The 20,425-nt window shown below is 37.2% G+C and overlaps 1 protein-coding gene across 1 annotated transcript in view; it reads left to right on the plus strand.

The window, feature by feature from the left end:
* TppII (Tripeptidyl-peptidase II) overlaps positions 1-20,425 on the plus strand; it is an 89,410-nt gene that overhangs the window by 23,521 nt on the left and 45,464 nt on the right. Inside the window, exons 7-13 of the mRNA XM_083115522.1 lie at positions 2,926-3,061; positions 5,231-5,361; positions 7,423-7,656; positions 9,934-10,064; positions 11,362-11,539; positions 14,755-14,911; positions 18,283-18,467. Coding sequence (XP_082971648.1) covers positions 2,926-3,061; positions 5,231-5,361; positions 7,423-7,656; positions 9,934-10,064; positions 11,362-11,539; positions 14,755-14,911; positions 18,283-18,467 — 1,152 coding nt within the window. The remainder of the gene's footprint in view (positions 1-2,925; positions 3,062-5,230; positions 5,362-7,422; positions 7,657-9,933; positions 10,065-11,361; positions 11,540-14,754; positions 14,912-18,282; positions 18,468-20,425) is intronic.

Genomic DNA, 20,425 nt, shown 5'->3' on the forward strand with positions numbered 1-20,425 from the left:
CCTCCAAACATTAATCACTTCATTTTTAAAACAGGCTCTTTACAAACAACTAGAACTATACTGATCAGGATAAAATTCTATTTTATTGTTAGGATCCTGTCTTCGGTGTTGATCCCCATATTATATGACAAGCTGGAACTAGTATATATGCTATCAGTAGAGGCACTTATTTTTGGTAAATAAAAAAGCAAAATTTCGGTACAAAAACCGTGTCTATTTCGGGTTCAAAAGCAGTAAATAAAATAAAATGTCTGTGTTATAGTGGTGAATAATCACATCAAAAGTACTATATAAAATGACATATTGGTTTTAAAATTGTGAATATAATCCTAAATTTGATTTAAAAACTGCAGTTATTACACAAAATAAACTTACCCCTTCTAATAGCACATTTATGTAGTTACCAGAGTATTAAGTTTATTCCTGTGTAAAGCAGGCCATTTTTGCTTCTCAAATATTTACAGCAGAATTAATCAAATTTCTGTGAATTGCATAACTCACAGGATACTTCAGACTTCAGAAAGTGTCGCGTCAGTATATAAACGGTAAATTTCGTGTTTAAGAGTATATTTCAGATTTTGCAGTTCATTTCGCATTATTTCGTGACAAAACAGGGTAGGAAAATGCACCTCACACCTTTCAGAAACATGAAAAATGAACATTACAGCATGTTAGTTCATATTTCGTGTTTTCATCAAAAACTAAATTTGCATGCCTCTATCTATCAGTCAGTCAATGAACATATATTTCAAGCAACATTGTTGAAAGTATTAAAACTGATAGTTTTGCTAATAGTTTAGTAAGAAAAATAAACTTCCCTTGAGGGGAGGGCCAAGGTCTAAGCAGCTCTTTATTCCTTGATGGAATGCTCAGCTGTTATCTAACCTTGGTAGAACAAGGTGGGCTACATTTCTTCCTCTCATTACTGAATCAGATTTGACATTTTTTGTTTTTCACCTGGAATGCAGCACTGCATGAAGGAAAGAATACTAATATTTCAGCTGTTTATGAATTTCTTGGTTGGTTTGTTTATTAAAATTATAATAGGTGCAACAGAACTGAGATTATTTGCATCATTCTACCAAGCCTCAAATCAATGGATATCTGGGGGTAAAGGTGGCCGGAGTGTAGTGCTGATCACATCACCTCGAAAATACCCGAGATCGACAAAGTGTGGGGGTCCAACCCCCACATCCCCTTCATGGCACTGTGCTATATGCATGGGGAACGATACCTTACCCCTTAATATGGTGATTTAAACCCTGTAGTAATTTAAAATACAGTGAATAAGGAGACCAGATACTTTGGATGTGGACTGCTTAACAAGAACAAAGTGAAACTTATCAAAAAAATAAGTCAAATCATTGTTTAAAAACAAGGTGCAACATGTCTAATAACTAAAATAACTATTTGTTAAAACACTAAAATCACACACAAACAGCACGATAAAAAACACTTCGGAGTTCTTCCAAGCTTTCGACTCCTTCACGGAGTCATCTTCAGGTCTGGTCGAGGACAGACTGAATAGACGTGGTTGTCGTTACTACTGTTGCACGCTTGTTGCTTAAGCTTGGAAGAACTCCGAAGTGTTTTTTATCGTGCTGTTTGTGTGTGATTTTAGTGTTTTAACAAATATGTTGCCGGCACGTGACGTAACAAGTTTTCTACAATCATAAAATAACTATGCCGTTTATTAAGAGTTGGCACAGGACAACACATGGCCCTCAGATCATGAACCTTTTATCTATTTAGGAATCTCTTGCTTGGTTTCTTTGTGGGTCCAAGAACCAGAGCCTCATTAACCTGCAATAATGCAGCCTAGGATGTACTATGTGGAAGCAATGTTAACACGTACCTACTTTCTGAAAGGTAAAACATTACACCACAGGTATCCATTGCCATGGTAACTTCAAACTAAAAGTTTCACTGTAGCCAGTATACAGAAAAATTTATCTTGTGTGTATGCCTATGTAATAGCAAGAGAGATACAGTGGGACCTTGATTTTACGTTTTTCAGGGGACCAAGCTAAAATAAACAAAGTGAGGGAAAATATAAAATTGAGGAAAATTTTATAACTTTTTGCTATAATGGGACCGTCAAGATTAAATGTATAATAACGAGAAAAAAAATTGTGGTTCCCCTATATTCTTCTCTTCCCATCACCCTCACCGCCGTCTAGAGTAGAGAGAGAAAGAGAGAGTTCTCATACAATATTATAGTGGTATAAAGTATGCCCAAATAAAAAGGAGACCACGGATATATCTAAAGAATATTATATTGCAGAATATTTGCATTACATAATATGAATTACAGTTAATGTGTAACATGATACCTACACATAACTGCCATTGATATTGATGCACTGATCCCAGTGCGTAGGAAGGGAGTGGATGGCTTCAGTGTAGAAACTCCTTGGTTGCTATCGTGCCAGGGTTGATGACAACGTGCGCTTGCCTGGGTTGTGGCAAGTATTTGGTGCTTTCGCATCCCGCCTCATAATTCTGACACCAACGGAATATGGTGCAACGTGCAAGACTGTTCTCCGTAAACGTCCTTCTTCCTGCGATAAATTTGTGAAGCGTGCTCGCCTTCTGCGCAAAGGAATTGGATTACAGCTCTCTGCGCTCATCTGGAGGAATTCATAATGCACCCGTCCGTGCAAAACAACTGTCGCCAACTGAGGAAACAGCAGGCGAAGCCGTTTGCTACACCTGCAAACTGGGACAAACACCGTGCCATCTATCAGCAAACATATTTACCGTCTTTGATTAGATACAATGCCGCTACAGCAAAGGTCTCCTTTTCATCTGGGCATACCTTGTACATCTTCTCAAGAGGAAATTCTGAAGGAATTGTAAATTCCCATTTTTGTTTGTAAATAGAAATGATGATACATGAATATTCATGTAATATTCTACTTGCAGGTGACAATAGATTAGGTTCCATGGAGACAGGAACAGCCCTAGTTCGTGCAATGATACGGGTAATGCAAAAAGATATGGTGAAGATAGATGTGATTAACATGAGTTATGGTGAACATGCGCATTGGTCATGCTCAGGGTAAGGATTCAGAACCATTGTGTTGGTAGTCTTGTAACATTGGGTGAGTTGATACCATCTTGAACCCATACTTGCCTCGATTCCCACAAATACTTTAACACACTTACAAATTTTAAATTGTTCAGTATATTTATAAATGTTAATGTACAGGGTGTTGTTTTAAGTTGTTCAGTATATTTATAAATGATAAAATACAGGGTGTCTCTTTAATTTTGACTTAGAATATGCTGTTAGGAAGGTAAAAGAAACTAAAGGGCTAAAATTAAATGGTGTGACTCAGTTGTTAGCATATGCAGATAATGTAGACTTATTAGGGGATGATATAAATACAATTAAGAATAATGCTAAAATATTTTTCAAAACTGCTAAAGAGATAGGTTTGGAAGTTAACAAAGAGAAAACTAAATATATGCTTACAGCCTGAAACCAAGTGTTAGATAATAATCAAAATCTAATTATTGGTAACAACTCGTTTGAACCAGTTTCCAAGTTCAAATACTTAGGAGTAATATTAACAAATGAAAATTATATTAAAGAGGAAATAAAAAGCAGGCTTAATTCAGGAAATGCATGTTACTTCTCTCTTCATAAACCTTTGTCTTCTTGTTTAATATCTAAGAAACTAAAAGTTAAAATATACAAAACAGTAATTTTGCCTGTAGTATTATATGGATGTGAAACTTGGTCCCTTACATTGAAAGAGGAACATAAATTGAGAGTATTTGAAAATAAGATCCTTAGGAAAATATTTGGACCTAAAAGGGATGAGGAGACAGGTGAGTGGAGAAGGTTACATAATTTAGAACTACATAATTTGTATTCATGTCAAAGAGGAGTTTACAGGATTCTTGTTGGGAAACCTGATGGTAAGAGACCTGTAGGAAGGATAAGATGGAGGGATAACGTTGAGATGGACCTAAAGGAAATCGATAGGGATGGAAAAGAGTATATAGATCTTGCTCAAGATAGGGACAGATGGAAGGCCTGTGTTTGCTGCAGCCATGAACCTTTGGGTTTAAGAAGGCTAGAGAGTTAGTTAGTTAAAATACAGGTTGTTGTTTTGAGTTGTTCAGTATATTTATAAATGTTAAAATGCAAGGTGTTGCAAAAATTCAGTTACCATTTTCAATCAGGCAGAACTTGAATGTTTTCAAAGTAGGAATAACGAGAGATGGAATGTGTCGCATTGTGCTTCCAGAATGTTGGAACTATAGAAAAGACCCCATTAAAAATTAAAATTTCCCCATAAATTTTTCTCACTGCCATCAGAGGATTAGGGTTTAATTTGATACCATCCAGCAGTCACACTTCTGCACATCATGGAAAATGTAAGTACATTGGTTTAGTTGGATGGAAATTGGATGCAGTTTAATATACACACGAAATCTGCTTACACATCTGCATATCTGTTTACTTAATTGTTTGATTAATTTCAGTGACTGCTGTAGCTGTCCACTTCGGAATTAGTGTGCGAGACTCTTTGTTCCAATTCTCTTATTTTTTCAAAGAATTGGTGTCCTTGATCTCTGTTAAGAGGTGGACTCTTCCTAAGGATTTTATAAGTTTCTTTTAACGCATTGGACTATCACACTTGCGTAAAATCTTTGTTGTTCATTGATGAAGTGTATCATCGTAATTGAATTGAAATGTTATTGTAGGTAACCAATAGCCATACTAAACTTTGCCTTAATGTTTCTAAGCTGATGGGAGATCTATTATGACATTTATAAATTTCTGATGGCACTTTTGGGTGATCTTTGCGAGTGTCCATTTTATCAATTTAATCATATCACTCATCATCATCTCCACGATTAGCCTGAAGTGAAATAAACCCAATAAAAATCTTTCACCTTTGTGAAATGCAAGAAATTATAAAAACCCTAAGATTTTCTGGTAAATATTCAAGTAAGGAAACCGATCTCCACTATCTCGATTTGCATTTGGAATAATGTGAAAAGAAGATGGTCATATCACACTTTTCGGAAACCTGTAATATGAGCATTAGAATGTTTAATCTCACATTGTGTTTTTCTTTCAAAAATGAAATATGCACGACACACCTTATGCATAGAAAATGATTGAACGTAGCCATCGACAACTTGCCGAGTAATATTTATACATTGCATTCTAATACTGATAAAAATATTTTTTTTAAATGTTTCATTGCAGGAGAATAGGCGATCTCATGAACGAAGTAATAAACAAGCATAATGTTACGTGGGTGGCTTCTGCAGGAAACCATGGACCTGCACTTTCAACAATTGGAACTCCTCCTGACATTAGCACAAGTTCTCTAATTGGTAATAATTTTTCTTTTTTGTGTATAGAGTAATTAAGTTTTGTTCGAAATTGACTGTAAATACTAGTATTTAAGATACAATTATGCTAGAATTGTTTTATGGTAATGGGTTATTCTTGATCCCTTGTAGTATTAGAGGAGAATCCGATTTTAGATTTTCCTGTATTTTATAGGGTGATTCAAAACTTGCCGTACATACCTAGGTATATAGCACTTACAACACCGCATTCTTGAAGCATGTTCTAAGATCTCTCTCAAGACACTGCACGCAGTGCAAGCTAAGTGGGTCAAACTCATAGGCATTTGCATTCACAGCAAAGGGAGTCATGTTGAACAAAACTTTTGAATCATCGTCTGACTGCCATGCAGGAGAACCGGGTTCAATTCCTGGGTGGTTGAACTCAGGGGAGGTGGGGGGTTTTCCCCGGCAATGTCCTTGCATAGAGCAATTCTGGAGCGGCTCATCCATCCTCCAGTGAGTGGGTATTTGGGGCAACAACCCTGGAAGTAGAGGCGGCTAAAGCATGATCACATCACCTCCACTATACCCGCGAGAGAGAGTGTATAGGACCCTACCTCCACACCCAATATGTTCCATCATGGCATGATGGAATGCACAGGGGATTGCATTAACTTTATTTTTTACCTGTATCTATCTTCCTGTCTCCAATAAAGCAATATGTTATAAAATTTTCTTACATTTTATATTTGCCCACAGATTTTCATATTGAACAACTTAAAAGTAATCACAAACACAAAGTTGAAAAATATGGATTTATTTCTGTAAAACATTAAACTTCCACTTTGAACTGATGCCACTGTGTTTTGTTTTTAATCAGTTTTCACTGAATTTAATATTTGAAAATTGTAACAATTCAAAGTAGTTCAGCATACTTAGAAATGTTTATATATAAATCTTTGATTGGAGCTATATCATCGCAATTGACCAGTTATTCTTTAAAATATTCATAATTGCACAAGAGATGATCATTTAACTCCCTGGTAGGCATGTAAGGTACAGGTGTCCCCGATTGATAGTCATTGTGAGATTGCCACACTGTGAACTAAACAGCACATGAGTGCTTTTGTGTAGCTGAACATTCTTTCTGTTTCTTTGTTCTAAGCACAGTTCTGCTGCACTTTTAAGCCATGTAATATTACAAAGTTAATGTCAGTCGCATGATTGATGTATAGATGTTCCCCACGTGCTTAAATACGCAACAAGAAAAATATCAATGCGTTGAAAGACAGAGTACTAAGCAGAATCCGATGTTATAGGGAAGTGGGTTAGTGAGAAAGGGGAGGACAGGTATGTGTTAGTACTGAAAGTGACCACATGAGTGAAAGTAAACATGACTGCTTCAGTTGTTATGTATTTATGTGTGTGGGGGACAAATGTACACTTTATAATATTACGTCATTTTGAAGGAGCAGCAGAAAATTGCAGCTGCTCTCAGAAGAAAGACGAAGAGAGAATATTTTGCATTCACAGGGTATTTCATACCTTAAAGGTAGTTAAAGGGTTAGGGGACAGGTGCACACCACGTGCCTATTTATGTGACAGAAAATGACATTAAAAGTCTATACTAATTCCAACATTTCGGGTCTGTTTCCAGATTCTCAGGAGTGTCCAGAAACCACATTAAAAAAAAAGAACTGGATAAAACTACACCTGCATCCTTGTCACCAGCTGTGTTGTGTGATGGATACATGTCACACTACCGTGCGGGACAGTGAAGCAGTAAAGTGCTGCATGGTATATAGAGAGATTCATCCATCATGCAAGCAACTGGTGATAAGGATGCAGGTGAAGTTTACTCCTCCCCAAGGTTTTTTCCTTTTAACCAGTTTTTATTCCACTTTTTCTTTGATGTGATTTCTGGGCACTGTGGAGGAAGTATCTGGCAACACCTGGAATGTCCAAATTAGTATAGGACTCGTAAACCACACGTAAATAGAGACTTATTTATGTTTTAGAATGTGTAAGCTGTGGTTATGCAAAACTTTAAATTGTTTGAGATGATGTATTGATATTTATGTACTTTTATTATTTTTTATACAGGGGTTGGTGCATATGTATCTCCTGAAATGATGGTAGCTGAGTATTCGTTACGTGAGAAACTGCCTGGCATGCCGTACACCTGGTCTTCCCGTGGGCCTACAATCGATGGGGATTTTGGTGTTACAGTGTGTGCTCCAGGAGGAGCAATTACCTCCGTCCCTAATTTCTTGCTGCGCAACAGCCAATTGATGAACGGAACTAGCATGTCATCCCCACATGTATGTGGATGTATAGGTAGGTATAAGTAATCAAAGAAGGATGTTCATAAAGAGAATAATCATATTATAAAACCCTGTCTATATTATTTAAATGAGAGATGTTCACAATTTTGTCATATTTTGTTCAGGGTTCTCATGGACATAGTCAGGGAAGTCAGCCTATGAGAGTGAAAGACTCATGAAATCAGAATTTTGAAAATACTTCCAAAAACATGGAAACGTAAATCAGCTAAAAATCAACTGTTCTTGTACTTGCCTTGATTTGGAAATGAAAATAAATTCCACTTTTTTCTCAATCCAGCTTCTATACAAAAATATTTTTGTTGATTTATTTTGAATGGTGCACTTTGATGCTTAAAACATGTATATTAGCATGATACAGTCTCACAGAGTGGCCTGGAAATTTATTTTAATATTACCTGGAAAACTTGGAAGAGTCTGGAAATTTATTTTAATATTCCCTGGAAAAGTCTGGAAATTTATTTTAATATTCCCTGGAAAAGTCTGGAAATTTATTTTAATATTCCCTGGAAAAGTCTGGAAATGTATTTTAATATTACCTGGAAAACTTGGAAAAGTCTGGAAATTTGTTTCACTATGAGTAGGAACGGGGACAATATTTTGACTGTCAAACTCTAGTTTCACGTAAATTGAACAAGGATACACTGCAATCTGTATCTTTTCTTATTAAAGGTTTGCATAACCACCTTTTTTAGATGCAAAATAATATAATACAGTTATTTTTATTGGTTTTTATTTTTCCTGCAATGTTATGAAATTTTTTAAAAAAATGCTAAAACTTAGGGATGGGCCGATACGAAATTTTGGCGAATACCGATAAAGTACCGATATAAACTTTACCGATACCAATAACAAATATTCTGCCAACCGATATAAACTTTACCGATACCAATAACAAATATTCTGCCAATCCGATATAAAATTAGAAATGTTCCTTCAAGAACCTGAAAGGTTCATTCACCTTGTTAATAAATGTGTGTTTCAAGGTGACTGCAGTGAAAAAGAAATTGCATATTTAGACATTGCTTTTTTAGAAAGTAAGGAATGGACATTATCCATAAAAATTACTACAAAATTGCAGAATTTTGCACTAAATTATCAGATATTTATCGATATTTCAGATCGGTAAAATAATTGGTAATTTTACCTATAAACAGATACACCAATATGCCTATATCGGCCGATACTGATAAAGTACCGATTAATTGGTCCCATCCCTACTAAAAATAAATGTATTATATTATGTTGTTATCTGTAGGAAGTTTGTTCGCAAATTATAATCTTTATTATTGTTCTTTTGCACTTAGATACAAGTTTTCCAGCTTATAGAAATTGAAAATTGTGATTTATACATTTAAAGTTAGCCATGCATCTGGTCCTCCTTTCCTACACCCTTTTCCCTATTTCAGAAAAAGGCCCAAAATATGTTTTGCAAAATCTTAGCTTTGTCTTTTGCTAATTTTATTTACATTTTCTGAAATGGAGTTAGGCTTTTTTTTACTTAGAGTAATATACATTTTAGTGTTGCTGTTAAGTTTTGCCCACTTCAGTTACTGCTTTACTGCTCTTTTGCCTATAAATCTGGTAAGATTATTTGCATGGCTGATCCAGTACCACTGAACTGATGCTGATGAACATTGTAACAATTGCAAGTTGTTCAGAATGCTAATTAATAGCAATATTATACCAATTCCCACCGATACGGGGACTGAACATTGTAACAATTTAAAGTTGCGGAATATTTATATATACTAATATACACATATTCCATTGCATCTGTCAGAGTTATGCTTTAAATATTCAGAGAATTACATTGAAATATTAAAATAGCTGTCATTTAATCACAAAATCTTTTTTTACACAATATTTGTGCAAAATAAATTTATTAATTTTCATGCTTCTTCACACCTTGTCAAGATTGTGAGAAAGATAAGGTCTTATTTTCTCTAAGGCTGTCCGGAACTATACATTGGCATCCATATAGGTTCGGGGCCTGGATTTAAATCTTCCCATTTTTAACTTTTTTTGGCTCCCACCTGTCACCAAGTGCATTCAAAGACAAGTCTCAATCTTTTCACAGAAGGTTCCAAGTTTGAGATTGTCCCTTGATCTAATCATCATCATAGTCTGATAGTCATTATTAGCCTAAAGATGCAAAAAAGGGACTTAAATTAAGAATACAACTTTTTCTGATGCTCTCTCTTTATTTGCTAATACCTATTTAAAATGTGTGTTTGAATAATTTTGATTTGTTATGCTCTTTCTTTTTCAGCTAATCTCATGTCAGGGATGAAGGCGCAGAAGTTTCCTTACTCACCATACAGTGTGAAAAGGGCAATAGAAAATACGGCTCTATATTTAGACACAATAGATAAATTTGCTCAGGGACATGGATTGTTACAGGTTTGTTCCATCTTTCTGTAGTGGTTCTGATTTCTGTATATAAGTGTCTATTCTAAAGGCACAGATAAAGACATATTTTTAATTGCATTTTGAAATTACACTGAATTATAGGTTACGTTTACTCTGAGTATATACAACATATTCAGCACAGTATACAAATATGATACTGAAGAGCAAAGATCTATACTGATGCCTGGGTAAGTGGGAGAGAGAAAGAAGGAGAAGAAGAGCACGTGAGAGAGAGATAGAGGGAGGAAGAGACCATCTTCTTTTTCTCTGTTTCACCCCAAGGAAAGAAAGAAAGTAAAGGAAGGAGAGAGAGAGAGAGGAGAGAGAGAGAGAGAGAGAGAGAGAGAGAGAGAGAGAGAGAGAGAGAGAAGAGAGAGAGAGAGAGAGAGAGAGAGAGAGAGAGAGAGAGAGAGAGAGAGAGAGAGAGAGAGAGAGAGAGAGAGAGAGAGAGAGAGAGAGAGAGAGAGAGAGAGAGAGAGAGAGAGAGAGAGAGAGAGAGAGAGAGAGAGAGAGAGAGAGAGAGAGAGAGAGAGAGATCATCCGAGGTGGGGGAGGAGGGAGAACGCTTGGCAGTACTTCGCCCTCACCACTGGGGGGACGGCAGGGGGGCGATCGTACAGATTCCCACAGCCCAGTGGCTGTCTGGGGGAGGGGGTGGCTCTTCTTCTTTCATCTCTCTCTCTCTCTCTCGCTTTCAGAAGCTGTTACTTTCCTTCTTTCTTTCCTTCCTTACGGTGATGGACAGTGGGAGTGGGGTTGCAGGAGAAGGAAGAAGGAGAGAAGACTTACTACCCCTCGTGCCGAACCGGGTGAGGGTGAGGGCAAGTCCTTTATCTCTCTGTCACCCCCTTCACCCCCACCCATCACCCCCTTCACCCCCACCCCTAGGACTGATATAGTCTTCACTGCTGCAGAGAATGGAACAAATGAGTTCAGTGTCTTTTCCAGATTCAAGTGTTCCATTCTGTAAGCAAATTGTGCTACTGCTAACCTGAACAAAGCAGTTGCTCTGTATCGCTCAGATACGAACAGCTTACTAAGCTCAGACATGAGGCGGAGACTGGGGTCATTTGTATTAAAGAGAGAAGCAGCTACTGAGAAGCTTAGAACTACATCCCCAATTGCTCCCAAGAAAATAAGCTATTTTAGCTGCATGTATCAGAGATATGGCATGACCATGTAGTGTTAACATTAGGACTGAACCAATACTGATTTGCGTATAATTCTAGTTTAAAATAACAAAGGCTGGTTACAAAGTTCAAAATTTATGTTGTTTCTATGTTTTCAGGTAGAGAAAGCTTTTGAGCACCTCGCAACATATTCTAGTCAACCAGAGCGAGATGTAAGATTTCACGTGGCGTGTGGGGGAAACAACAAGGGCATTCACTTACGTAATGGCTTGCAGGACAAGCCAAAAGAAGTCACGGTTACTGTAGAACCATTTTTTGTGGATGCAGATGAAACTGGTGAGTATATCGCTATTTGAATGATACTCCTCTCCCCTTTGTATTCCGTAACCCTATAGTGTCTGTTTGTACCATGTACAATTATTTGGACTTACAATATGTTTGAAATACAGGGTGGCTCAAAGGAATAGGAAATTTTGGAATAGAGATTAATTAAAAGGAACACATACCTTGGTGAAGCCAGTGAATAGTGCAGAGTATGCCATTGTTGAAATTTATGCCGTTAAATTATTTCTTAAAGATAACATCCAACAGATGACCACCTTCTCTGCAGATACATTCTTGTGGACTTCTTATGACAGATCGTACAGCTTTGATATTGTCCGCAGTCTCCCTACACCTTTCTTCAGAGCCAAACTTCCTTCTTCAAAATTACGGACCCATGTGTTAATTGCATGTGCTGATGGAGCATGACCATGTCATCCAATATTGAACTGACACCTAAATGCTCTTCACGCAGCCTCCATGCTGCCATTCTTGTAATATGCTTTCACTACAAAGCCACATTGCACACCGCTCCACTGCTACATGATTACTAAGTTGCAAGATGTTGAGAGCAGTGTTGTCTATGCCATTCGTGCTATCAACCTCCCAGGGTTGCCAGGACACAATTCAAAATTTCCCATTCTTTTGAGTCACTAACTCTCTCACTCTCTAGCCTTCTTAAACCTGAAGGTTCATGGCTGCAGCAACACTCGCCTTCCATCTGTCCTATCCTGAGCAAGATCTATATACTCTTTTCCATCCCTACCGATTTTCTTTAGGTCCATCTCAACATTATCCCTCCACCTTCGTCTTGGTCTTCCTGCTGGAGTCTTACCATCAGGTTTCCCAACAAGAATCCTGTAAACTCTTCTTTCTTCTCCCATTCGTGCCACATGGCCTTCCCACCTAAGTCTTCTTGATTTAATCATTCTAATAATATCTGGACATGAATACAAATGATGTAGTTCTAAATTATGTAACCTTCTCCACCTACCTGTCTCCTCATTCCTTTTAGGTCCAAATATTTTCCTAAGGATCTTATTTTCAAATACTCTCAATTTATGTTCCTCTTTCAATGTAAGGGACCAAGTTTCGCATCCATATAATAGTACAGGCAATATTACTGTGTAGTATATTTTAGGGATGGGACCGATTAATGGGTACTCTATCAGTATCGGCCGATATAGGCATACCGGTGTATCAGTTTATCGGTAAAATTACCGATTAATTGTATTTTTTATGTATAATCTCCGTCCTCTACTAAAGTTCTAAAAAAGTAAATGTCAATATGCAACTTCTCTTGCACTGCAGTCACCTTGAAACAATTTATTAAGGAGGTCAATGAAACTTTCAGGTTCTTCAAGGACAATTTCTAATTTTATATCTGATTGGTAGAATATCGGTTATCGGTAGAGGCATATATTTTTGGTAAATAAAAAAGCAAAATTTCGATACAAAAACAGTCAATTTCGGGTTCAAAAGCGGTAAATAAAATAAAATATCGGTGTCATAGCAGTGAAAAATTGGATGAAAAGTGGTATATAAAAAGACATTTTGGTTTTAAAATTGTGAATATAATCCTAAATTAGATTTAAAAACTACACTTATTCCACAGAATTAACATTTCACTTCTAATAGCCCATTTATGTAGTTATCAGAGTATTAAGTTTATTTCTGAGTAAAGGAGTCCATTTTTGCTTCTCCAATATTAACAGCAGAATTAATTAATTTTCCGGGAATTGCATAACTCAGGATAATTCAGACTACAGAAGGTGTCGCGTCGGTGAATAAACCCTAAATTTCGTGTTTGAGTTAATTTAGCTTTTTGCAGTTCATTTCGCATTATTTCGTGACAAAACATGGTCACAAAACGCATCTCAAACCTTTCAAAAACATGAAAAAATAACACTACAATGTTTTTTTTTTCAAATGTCGTTTTTTCGTCAAAAACAAAATATGCATGCTCCTAGTTATCGGTCCTCTTTAATATCATTTTCATTTGTTAATATTACTCCTAAGTACTTGAATTTGGAAACTGGTTCAAACGAGTTATCAATAATTAAATTTTGATTACCTAACACTTGGTTTCGTCCTGTAAGCATATATGAGTCATTCTTTATATAAATATAGACAGGTGGTGGATAAGGTAAAAGGCAGATAAAGGTTGAGTCTGAAAATTTACAGATAACAGATCTATGTTTGTTTCAATATTTTTTCATATAGTTTGTGAGACATCAGTCTCAGAGTGTTTGTAGAGTAGGCTAATCTGGACTGGACCTACAGTTTAAAGTGGATTCCAAAGTACAGGACCTCTTGATTACAAGGTGACTGCATTGCCACTACACCATCATGGAAGTCCTATAGTTTGTCCTTATATGTAATGAATGTGCATAAATTAATGGAACAGATAGCTTTCCAACAACTATGTGAAAAAATTGCAGCAAGTCTCTGTGGCAGAGTGGTTAGCACAGTACAATACAATACCAGGGGCCCCATGTTCTAATCTCAGCCTTGACATGGGTATCCTTTATTAGTGTCCTTTCATCAATTTTATCATATCATCACTCATCCTCATCTTTGCGATTAGTCAATAAAATGAGAAGTAAAATAAACCAAATCAATCAGCCATAGAAAATATTGCAATATGATTTGCTTACTGGAATGATATAACATTGGAGCTGAACCGATTCTGATACTCGAACAGATTCCCACCAATACTGATGCTTGAAAATTGTAATAATTAAAAGTTGTTCAAAGTATTGATTAATATTAGTGTGTCAGTTTTCTACACCAAGTATGTGCATCATTTACCAAGAGTTTTGCTTTAAAATATTCAAGAATTACTTCAGAATATAAAAATGCATGTTATATACATTGGAACATTGATTTTATTTTTGTCATGGGACCAAACTTTACAATTAAAATGTGGGAAAGTGTAAAAATCGAGCAAAAATTTTATCAAAAGGGGCCACCAAGATTGAATGTATAACGCAGGAAACTCTAAAATGTGAGAACTGAATAAGGGTTCTATTGAAAAAAAACACAAAAAAACATGGAGTTGTGCATGATTCCAGGATGATAATTACATTCCGTAAAAGTGTTGCACTGCATTTTATTGATCTTGTGAAGGACATCGGTAAATACATTACATCGGCATCAATATCAGCTCAGCCCTATATAATATTGATATCTTAGTACCCTATTTCATTTTATATTTTTATTTTTTGCAGATCCAGTGCGTAAGATATCTTTCAACTTAAAGTTGGCATTGACCTGTTCAGAATCCTGGGTGCATTTCCCTTCCCACCTGGATCTCATGTATGTAAGCAGAATGTTTTCTGTTAAAGTGGATCCTACGGGACTTCCAACAGGATCTCATACAACAAGGTAGGCTTGTTACAACTGTGCAGTCCTGCATGCAGTGTAAATTGTAGTGTATCCTTGATTTTGTATTCTCAAATTTCACCCTTTTCCAACATAATGCATGTCATAATAATATGATGATATGTTCGCTTTTCTGGGTGTCAAACTGCAAGAATTCCACAAATGGTAAAACAGAGAAATAAGGAGACCCTTATTTGACGAAAGTCCACCTGTGGAACTAATAGTACGTTTTGTATCTGTCAATCTGTCAGTCAAGGTTCTCACTTGGAAAGTCTGGAAAAATTTAGGAAATTGACCAATGACTAAAAACTCATGGAAAGACAAGGAATTTCATAAAATATATTCGGAAACCGGGAAAAGTCCAGGGATATATATATATCAAAGAAGGAGAAAGGAAACACCAGACAATGGAAGAAATTTGAATTTTCGCTAACTTTACTGTAGCATCTTCAGAGTAAGAAGAAAGAGACAGATCCGGAAGTTGGCAGAACTTGCACCCGCTCACAAATGCAACCACCCAAGGTGCAAAACCTGCCCCATATTTGTCACTTCCTGCACCCTCCAGATCCATACTGCCACCGGCAAATTCACCCTCTACCCCAAAGGAACCTGCTACAGCTCTAACCTAATTTATATCCTCACCTGCAACATCTGTGAGAGCTTCTACCTGGGGAAACATCCACAGCCCTGAACCCCTCCGCATCAACAACCACCGCTCCTCCACTCAAAACCTGGACTTTGCTGTTGCCATTCACGCTTCCAGGTAGCGTTCGTCCATTCCTTGCCCCAATCCACCAATACCTCAATACGTAGAAGATGGGAGAGGGCCTACATATCGACCAAGAATACAACCACACCCCCTGGCCTCGGTGGCTCAGTTGGTAACGTGTCTGACTACCATGCTCGAGGTCCCGGGTTCGATCCCCGGCCAGTTCAAATCCGGGAACTTTTCTAACGTTGGAAGCGGCCCCGGCGCCCACCCAGCGTCGAATAACATGGGTACCTGGGGGAAACCCTGGGGGGTAAAGGCGGTCAGGGGCATGATGCTGATCACATCACCCCCACTCATGACTGGATCAAGAAAGTGTGGGGCGTTACCCCCACACCCCCTATACGCCTTCATGGCGTGGTGCTAAGCACAGGGGAGAACTTTACCTTTACTTTTTTTTTTTACCCCCTGGCCTGAACAAGGCCACCAGTAACGCCCCTCATCCCCAATTCTCACCCTCACCACCACCTTTTCAAAACCCCCCACCCCCACCACTCACAGTTTTCGACAAGCCTGGCAAAAGAACCACCTATATTTTTTGTGGCACTGTCAACACTTTTTTTCGGGACCTGGCAACACTGCAGGTCACGCTAAAACTTCGTTCTTGTCACAACGTTCTACAACGGATGATGTGACATACCGTCACAAAAAATTGAAGTTTTTCTGCATTCAGTGAGTGTTTCCTCTCTCCTCTTTCACTTTTTATTTATCCCTTGTGGCCCTCCTTTCTTTTATCCTATATTATAGATAGGGACAAATTTGTGGTAAATAAAAGCTTAGGAGAGCGGTAAAATAAAATGTTATATCAGTGGTATATACCAGATGTTAAAAACATGTCTTTTGACACTCTTATTGATAGGGCCATATATTTTACGGTTAATGAAAGATCAAGATTTCAGTACAAAAATTGCGCACATTTCGGGATCAAAAGCTACACTTGTTATACCAAATAAAACATTTCCATTTTAATAGCACATTTACGTAGTGATCAGAGTGTTAAGTTTATTCTTGTGTAAAGGAGTCCATTTTTGCTTCTCAAATATTTACAGCAGAATTAATCACATTTTATGTGAATTGCATAACTTGCAGGATAATTCAGACTTCAGAGAGTGTCATGTCAGTAAATAAACTCTAAATTTCATGTTTAAGAGTTTATTTCGCCTTTTGCATCATTTCGTGACAAATATGAAAATGCACCTCACGCCTTTCACAAACATGAAAAACGAACATTGCAGCATGTTATTTCACATTTCGTGTTTTTGTCAGAAACAAAAGATGCATGTCCCTAATTATAGAATACCTTATTTACGCATGTATAATGCACGTGTGGGTATAATGTGCACCCTGTTTTTTGATAGGGAAAAGTGACAAACAATTATATCTCGTATATAATGTGCAGTATAATCCAGTTTCAAGAAATGGCTTTCTTAGTTGTAGGTCGTAAAGCTATTGTTTTGCTGATCATGAGCAAATGACATCATACCTATTCAATGAATCACTTGTTGCTATGTGGACCAAGAGGAGATGAATATCACTTGTGTATGCCATGAGTTACCAACCCACACCACTTCCCCCCCCCCTCCCTCTACTATGTTTAGCATCCCAAAGCTTTCACCCTTTAACCACCTTATTTATTCTGTAATAGTAGACAGCGAGATCAAAGTTATGTTATGGATTTGCAGTGCTCAGGATGTTATTTTCTATTATTTCTTGCCCAACAAATACCGCTGATACGCATCCCATGTGACGGGAGGTTCATTCTTGAATTCCGCCAGAATGGCACTGCTTTTCTCGGTGTCACAGAACATTACATTACAAAGTAAAAAGTTGTGGGAAATAGCCTTCAAACATTTATACGAGATTTTGCTCATTCCTTCTTTACTTTTTCTAAAAAAAAACCCTTCAAAATATGTACTTTTTTCGTGACTAATGTAACATTAATATGAGGTACATTCAGGACCTCAAATTAGCAGTTAGCAGCACAAGATTTCTTCCATTAAAGCATTTGCACACTCCATATATATAATATTATTTGGCCAGTAATACATTTTAATTATGTTCTTTTTCCTTATATTTTATTTCATTCAAAGTACCATAAAAATCACAATGTTCCTTCATTTTGTGATGAAGTTATTTGACCTGCATTTCACATTGGTGTCACTATCTTGAATGTATTAACCATATTCAGAAAATACAGGATTTAAACTTTACAATGATATATAACATGATAGGGTTCCGTAATCATGAAAAATCAGTGCAACTGTCACAAAATCATGGAATGACCTTGTACGGTTTCTTGTTGGCTGTCCGAATTATTCCGTGCATAATACACACCACAGTCTTTGGGAGCAAAAATTTTGGAAATAAGTGTGCATTATACATGAGTACATACGGTAGCTTGAAAACTTATTTGATAATACCTGGAAAAGTTAGAGATTTTATTTTGTCAATGTAAATGGGAACACTCGTAAGGTTTACATCCAGTGAAACATAGGACTAAATTTGGGAACCACTGTGTTCGAGTATTGAGTATTGGCATGAGCATGAGTATTGGTTCAAAGTCATATTGCCCCAGTGCACTGAATTACCTTTGTTTTCTTTGCAGCATAAAGGCATATGATGTGGAGTGCATCCAGAAAGGTCCCGTTTTCCAAGTGCCAATAACAGTCATTAAACCCATGAAAGTGCCAAATGAGAGTAAACCAGAAATTGAGTTTAAGGATGTTACTTTCAAATCTGGAGCCATTCAGAGACATTATATTTTAGCCCCAGATGATGCAACATGGGCAGGTAAGTTGAATGAAGGGAAGAGTCAATGCATGTTGTAGAAGCGAAGTGGAAAGACATGTGACTTCACCAGCATCAAAGGTGGGATAAGCTTGTAACTCTGTTCTTGCATCTTCATTTCAGTCTGTAAATCAAGCTGAATCCTGAACGTAGGAATGGGACCTGCTGATATAGTTATATCAGTTTATCAGTAAAATTACCAATAGTTTTCCATTTTGCATACTGTACTGTATATACGTACATACTCTAATTTTGTGTAAAAATTTTCATTTTGTAGTTTTTATGAATACACACACACACGCACACACACAATTAATATATTCTGATTTTATAACCTATTGCAGTAACGTCTATTAAAGAGGGTAATGAAACACATACAGGGCTGGATAAAAAGTAGTGGCATCACTGCTATGATTCGTATTGACAGAAGAAACATCAGTTACATTGCTTCAGTCGACCACCTTCTGCCATACTTGTGGAAGGTGTCTTACACTGTCAATGCATCCATCTCTGTTGTCCCACAGTGACTGCTCTATGACACAGATGATGGCTTCTCTTTTCGTCATGCTGCTTCCTGCAAAGTGGTTCTTTCATTTTTGTGAAGAGATCATAATTGCACGTACTCCTATTGGGTGAATACGGCAGGTGTTCCAGTACTTCCCATCGCCAGTTACGTTACGCAGGAGATCAGTCACATCATTAGCTGAATTCATTTTTTGGTTCCGTGTGCCTTACTCACTATCATATATAAGCATAAATTCGAAATTAATTATTTTACTTACGTAAAGTGAGTATATAGTTGTCGACGATGTTTTATTGGCAACTGCCCCCTTCTTCAGGTCATGAAGTCTGCTGTTACGTGTATACGTAAGGCTTCGTCATTTAGAAAGGATCAAGGTTGAATGTTAGGATGACTAGCGACATAAATCATGTTAAAACTGCTATAAAATTTGTTAAAACCCGTAATGTTACTCTATAACAGTTGCCACCGAAACGTCGTCTACGACAACTATATACAGTCAACTCTTGATACAACGACCTTTCACAGTTCCCGGGAAAAGGGTCGTTGTTTCGAAAGAGTCGTTATTGGAATTTGCACCAATTTTCAGCTTAAACGGAGCTGAAACGGACACAAAGATGCTTAGGAGACGGTAACACAATTTATCCTGGTAGTTATACAACCTGTTATGCACATGATGCGTGTTGTGAGAAGGAAAATAGAACATGAAAATGTTTTCACAAAAAAGGATTTAAAATAATGTTACTTTCATTCAATTGTGCACAGTCGTTTTTCTTCCAGAAAATTCTTACAATTCTAGTTCATGAGAATCCAGTTTGCACTGAGACCTACTGAATGGAAAACAATCTCTCGCTTATTGCAAGCGAAACTCAAAGAATCTTGACACCAGTCACACTGGCACCAGCAAAAGTCGGGAGATAATCGGGCAGAATGAATGTTATACAGGTCTACTGGAGCATTGTCTGTTACAAGATTAACTGGTAAGATAAGATCTCTCAGGAGAAACAACACAACCTTTCTAGGCACCTGACCAAAAAAAAAGAAAAAAAAAGTGGGGCTGTAAATTTTGTTCTGGTTCGGCTGTGTAAAACACAACGTAAAAAAAGTCACGTTTTCTTTGCTTCAACCAACTTCATAGTCACCCCTCCCCCATTCAAGGGAGCAGTCCAAACTCCTTCCTCAACTTGCATTGTAATCCAGCGTGAAAAAGGAAACACGCAACTTGCGACTGCTTTTCACCCAATACATATTCTAGGACACGTCATTAAACAGCGTCGCAGTCGATAATCATTCGGGTTTGGAATTGGATTTCACTTTAAACTATATATTTAGTTACGATTAGCCCATCAGCATAAAATGAACTCAAAACACGCTTTATGAAACCTGCGCATTTTTAGATATCAAAATGGGAGATCGTTATTTACTCTCACGTTAATCGACG

The sequence above is a fragment of the Lepisma saccharinum genome, chromosome 30 (genome assembly GCF_977018435.1).
Source record: "Lepisma saccharinum chromosome 30, izLepSacc3.1, whole genome shotgun sequence".
Taxonomy (NCBI): Eukaryota; Metazoa; Arthropoda; class Insecta; order Zygentoma; family Lepismatidae; genus Lepisma; species Lepisma saccharinum.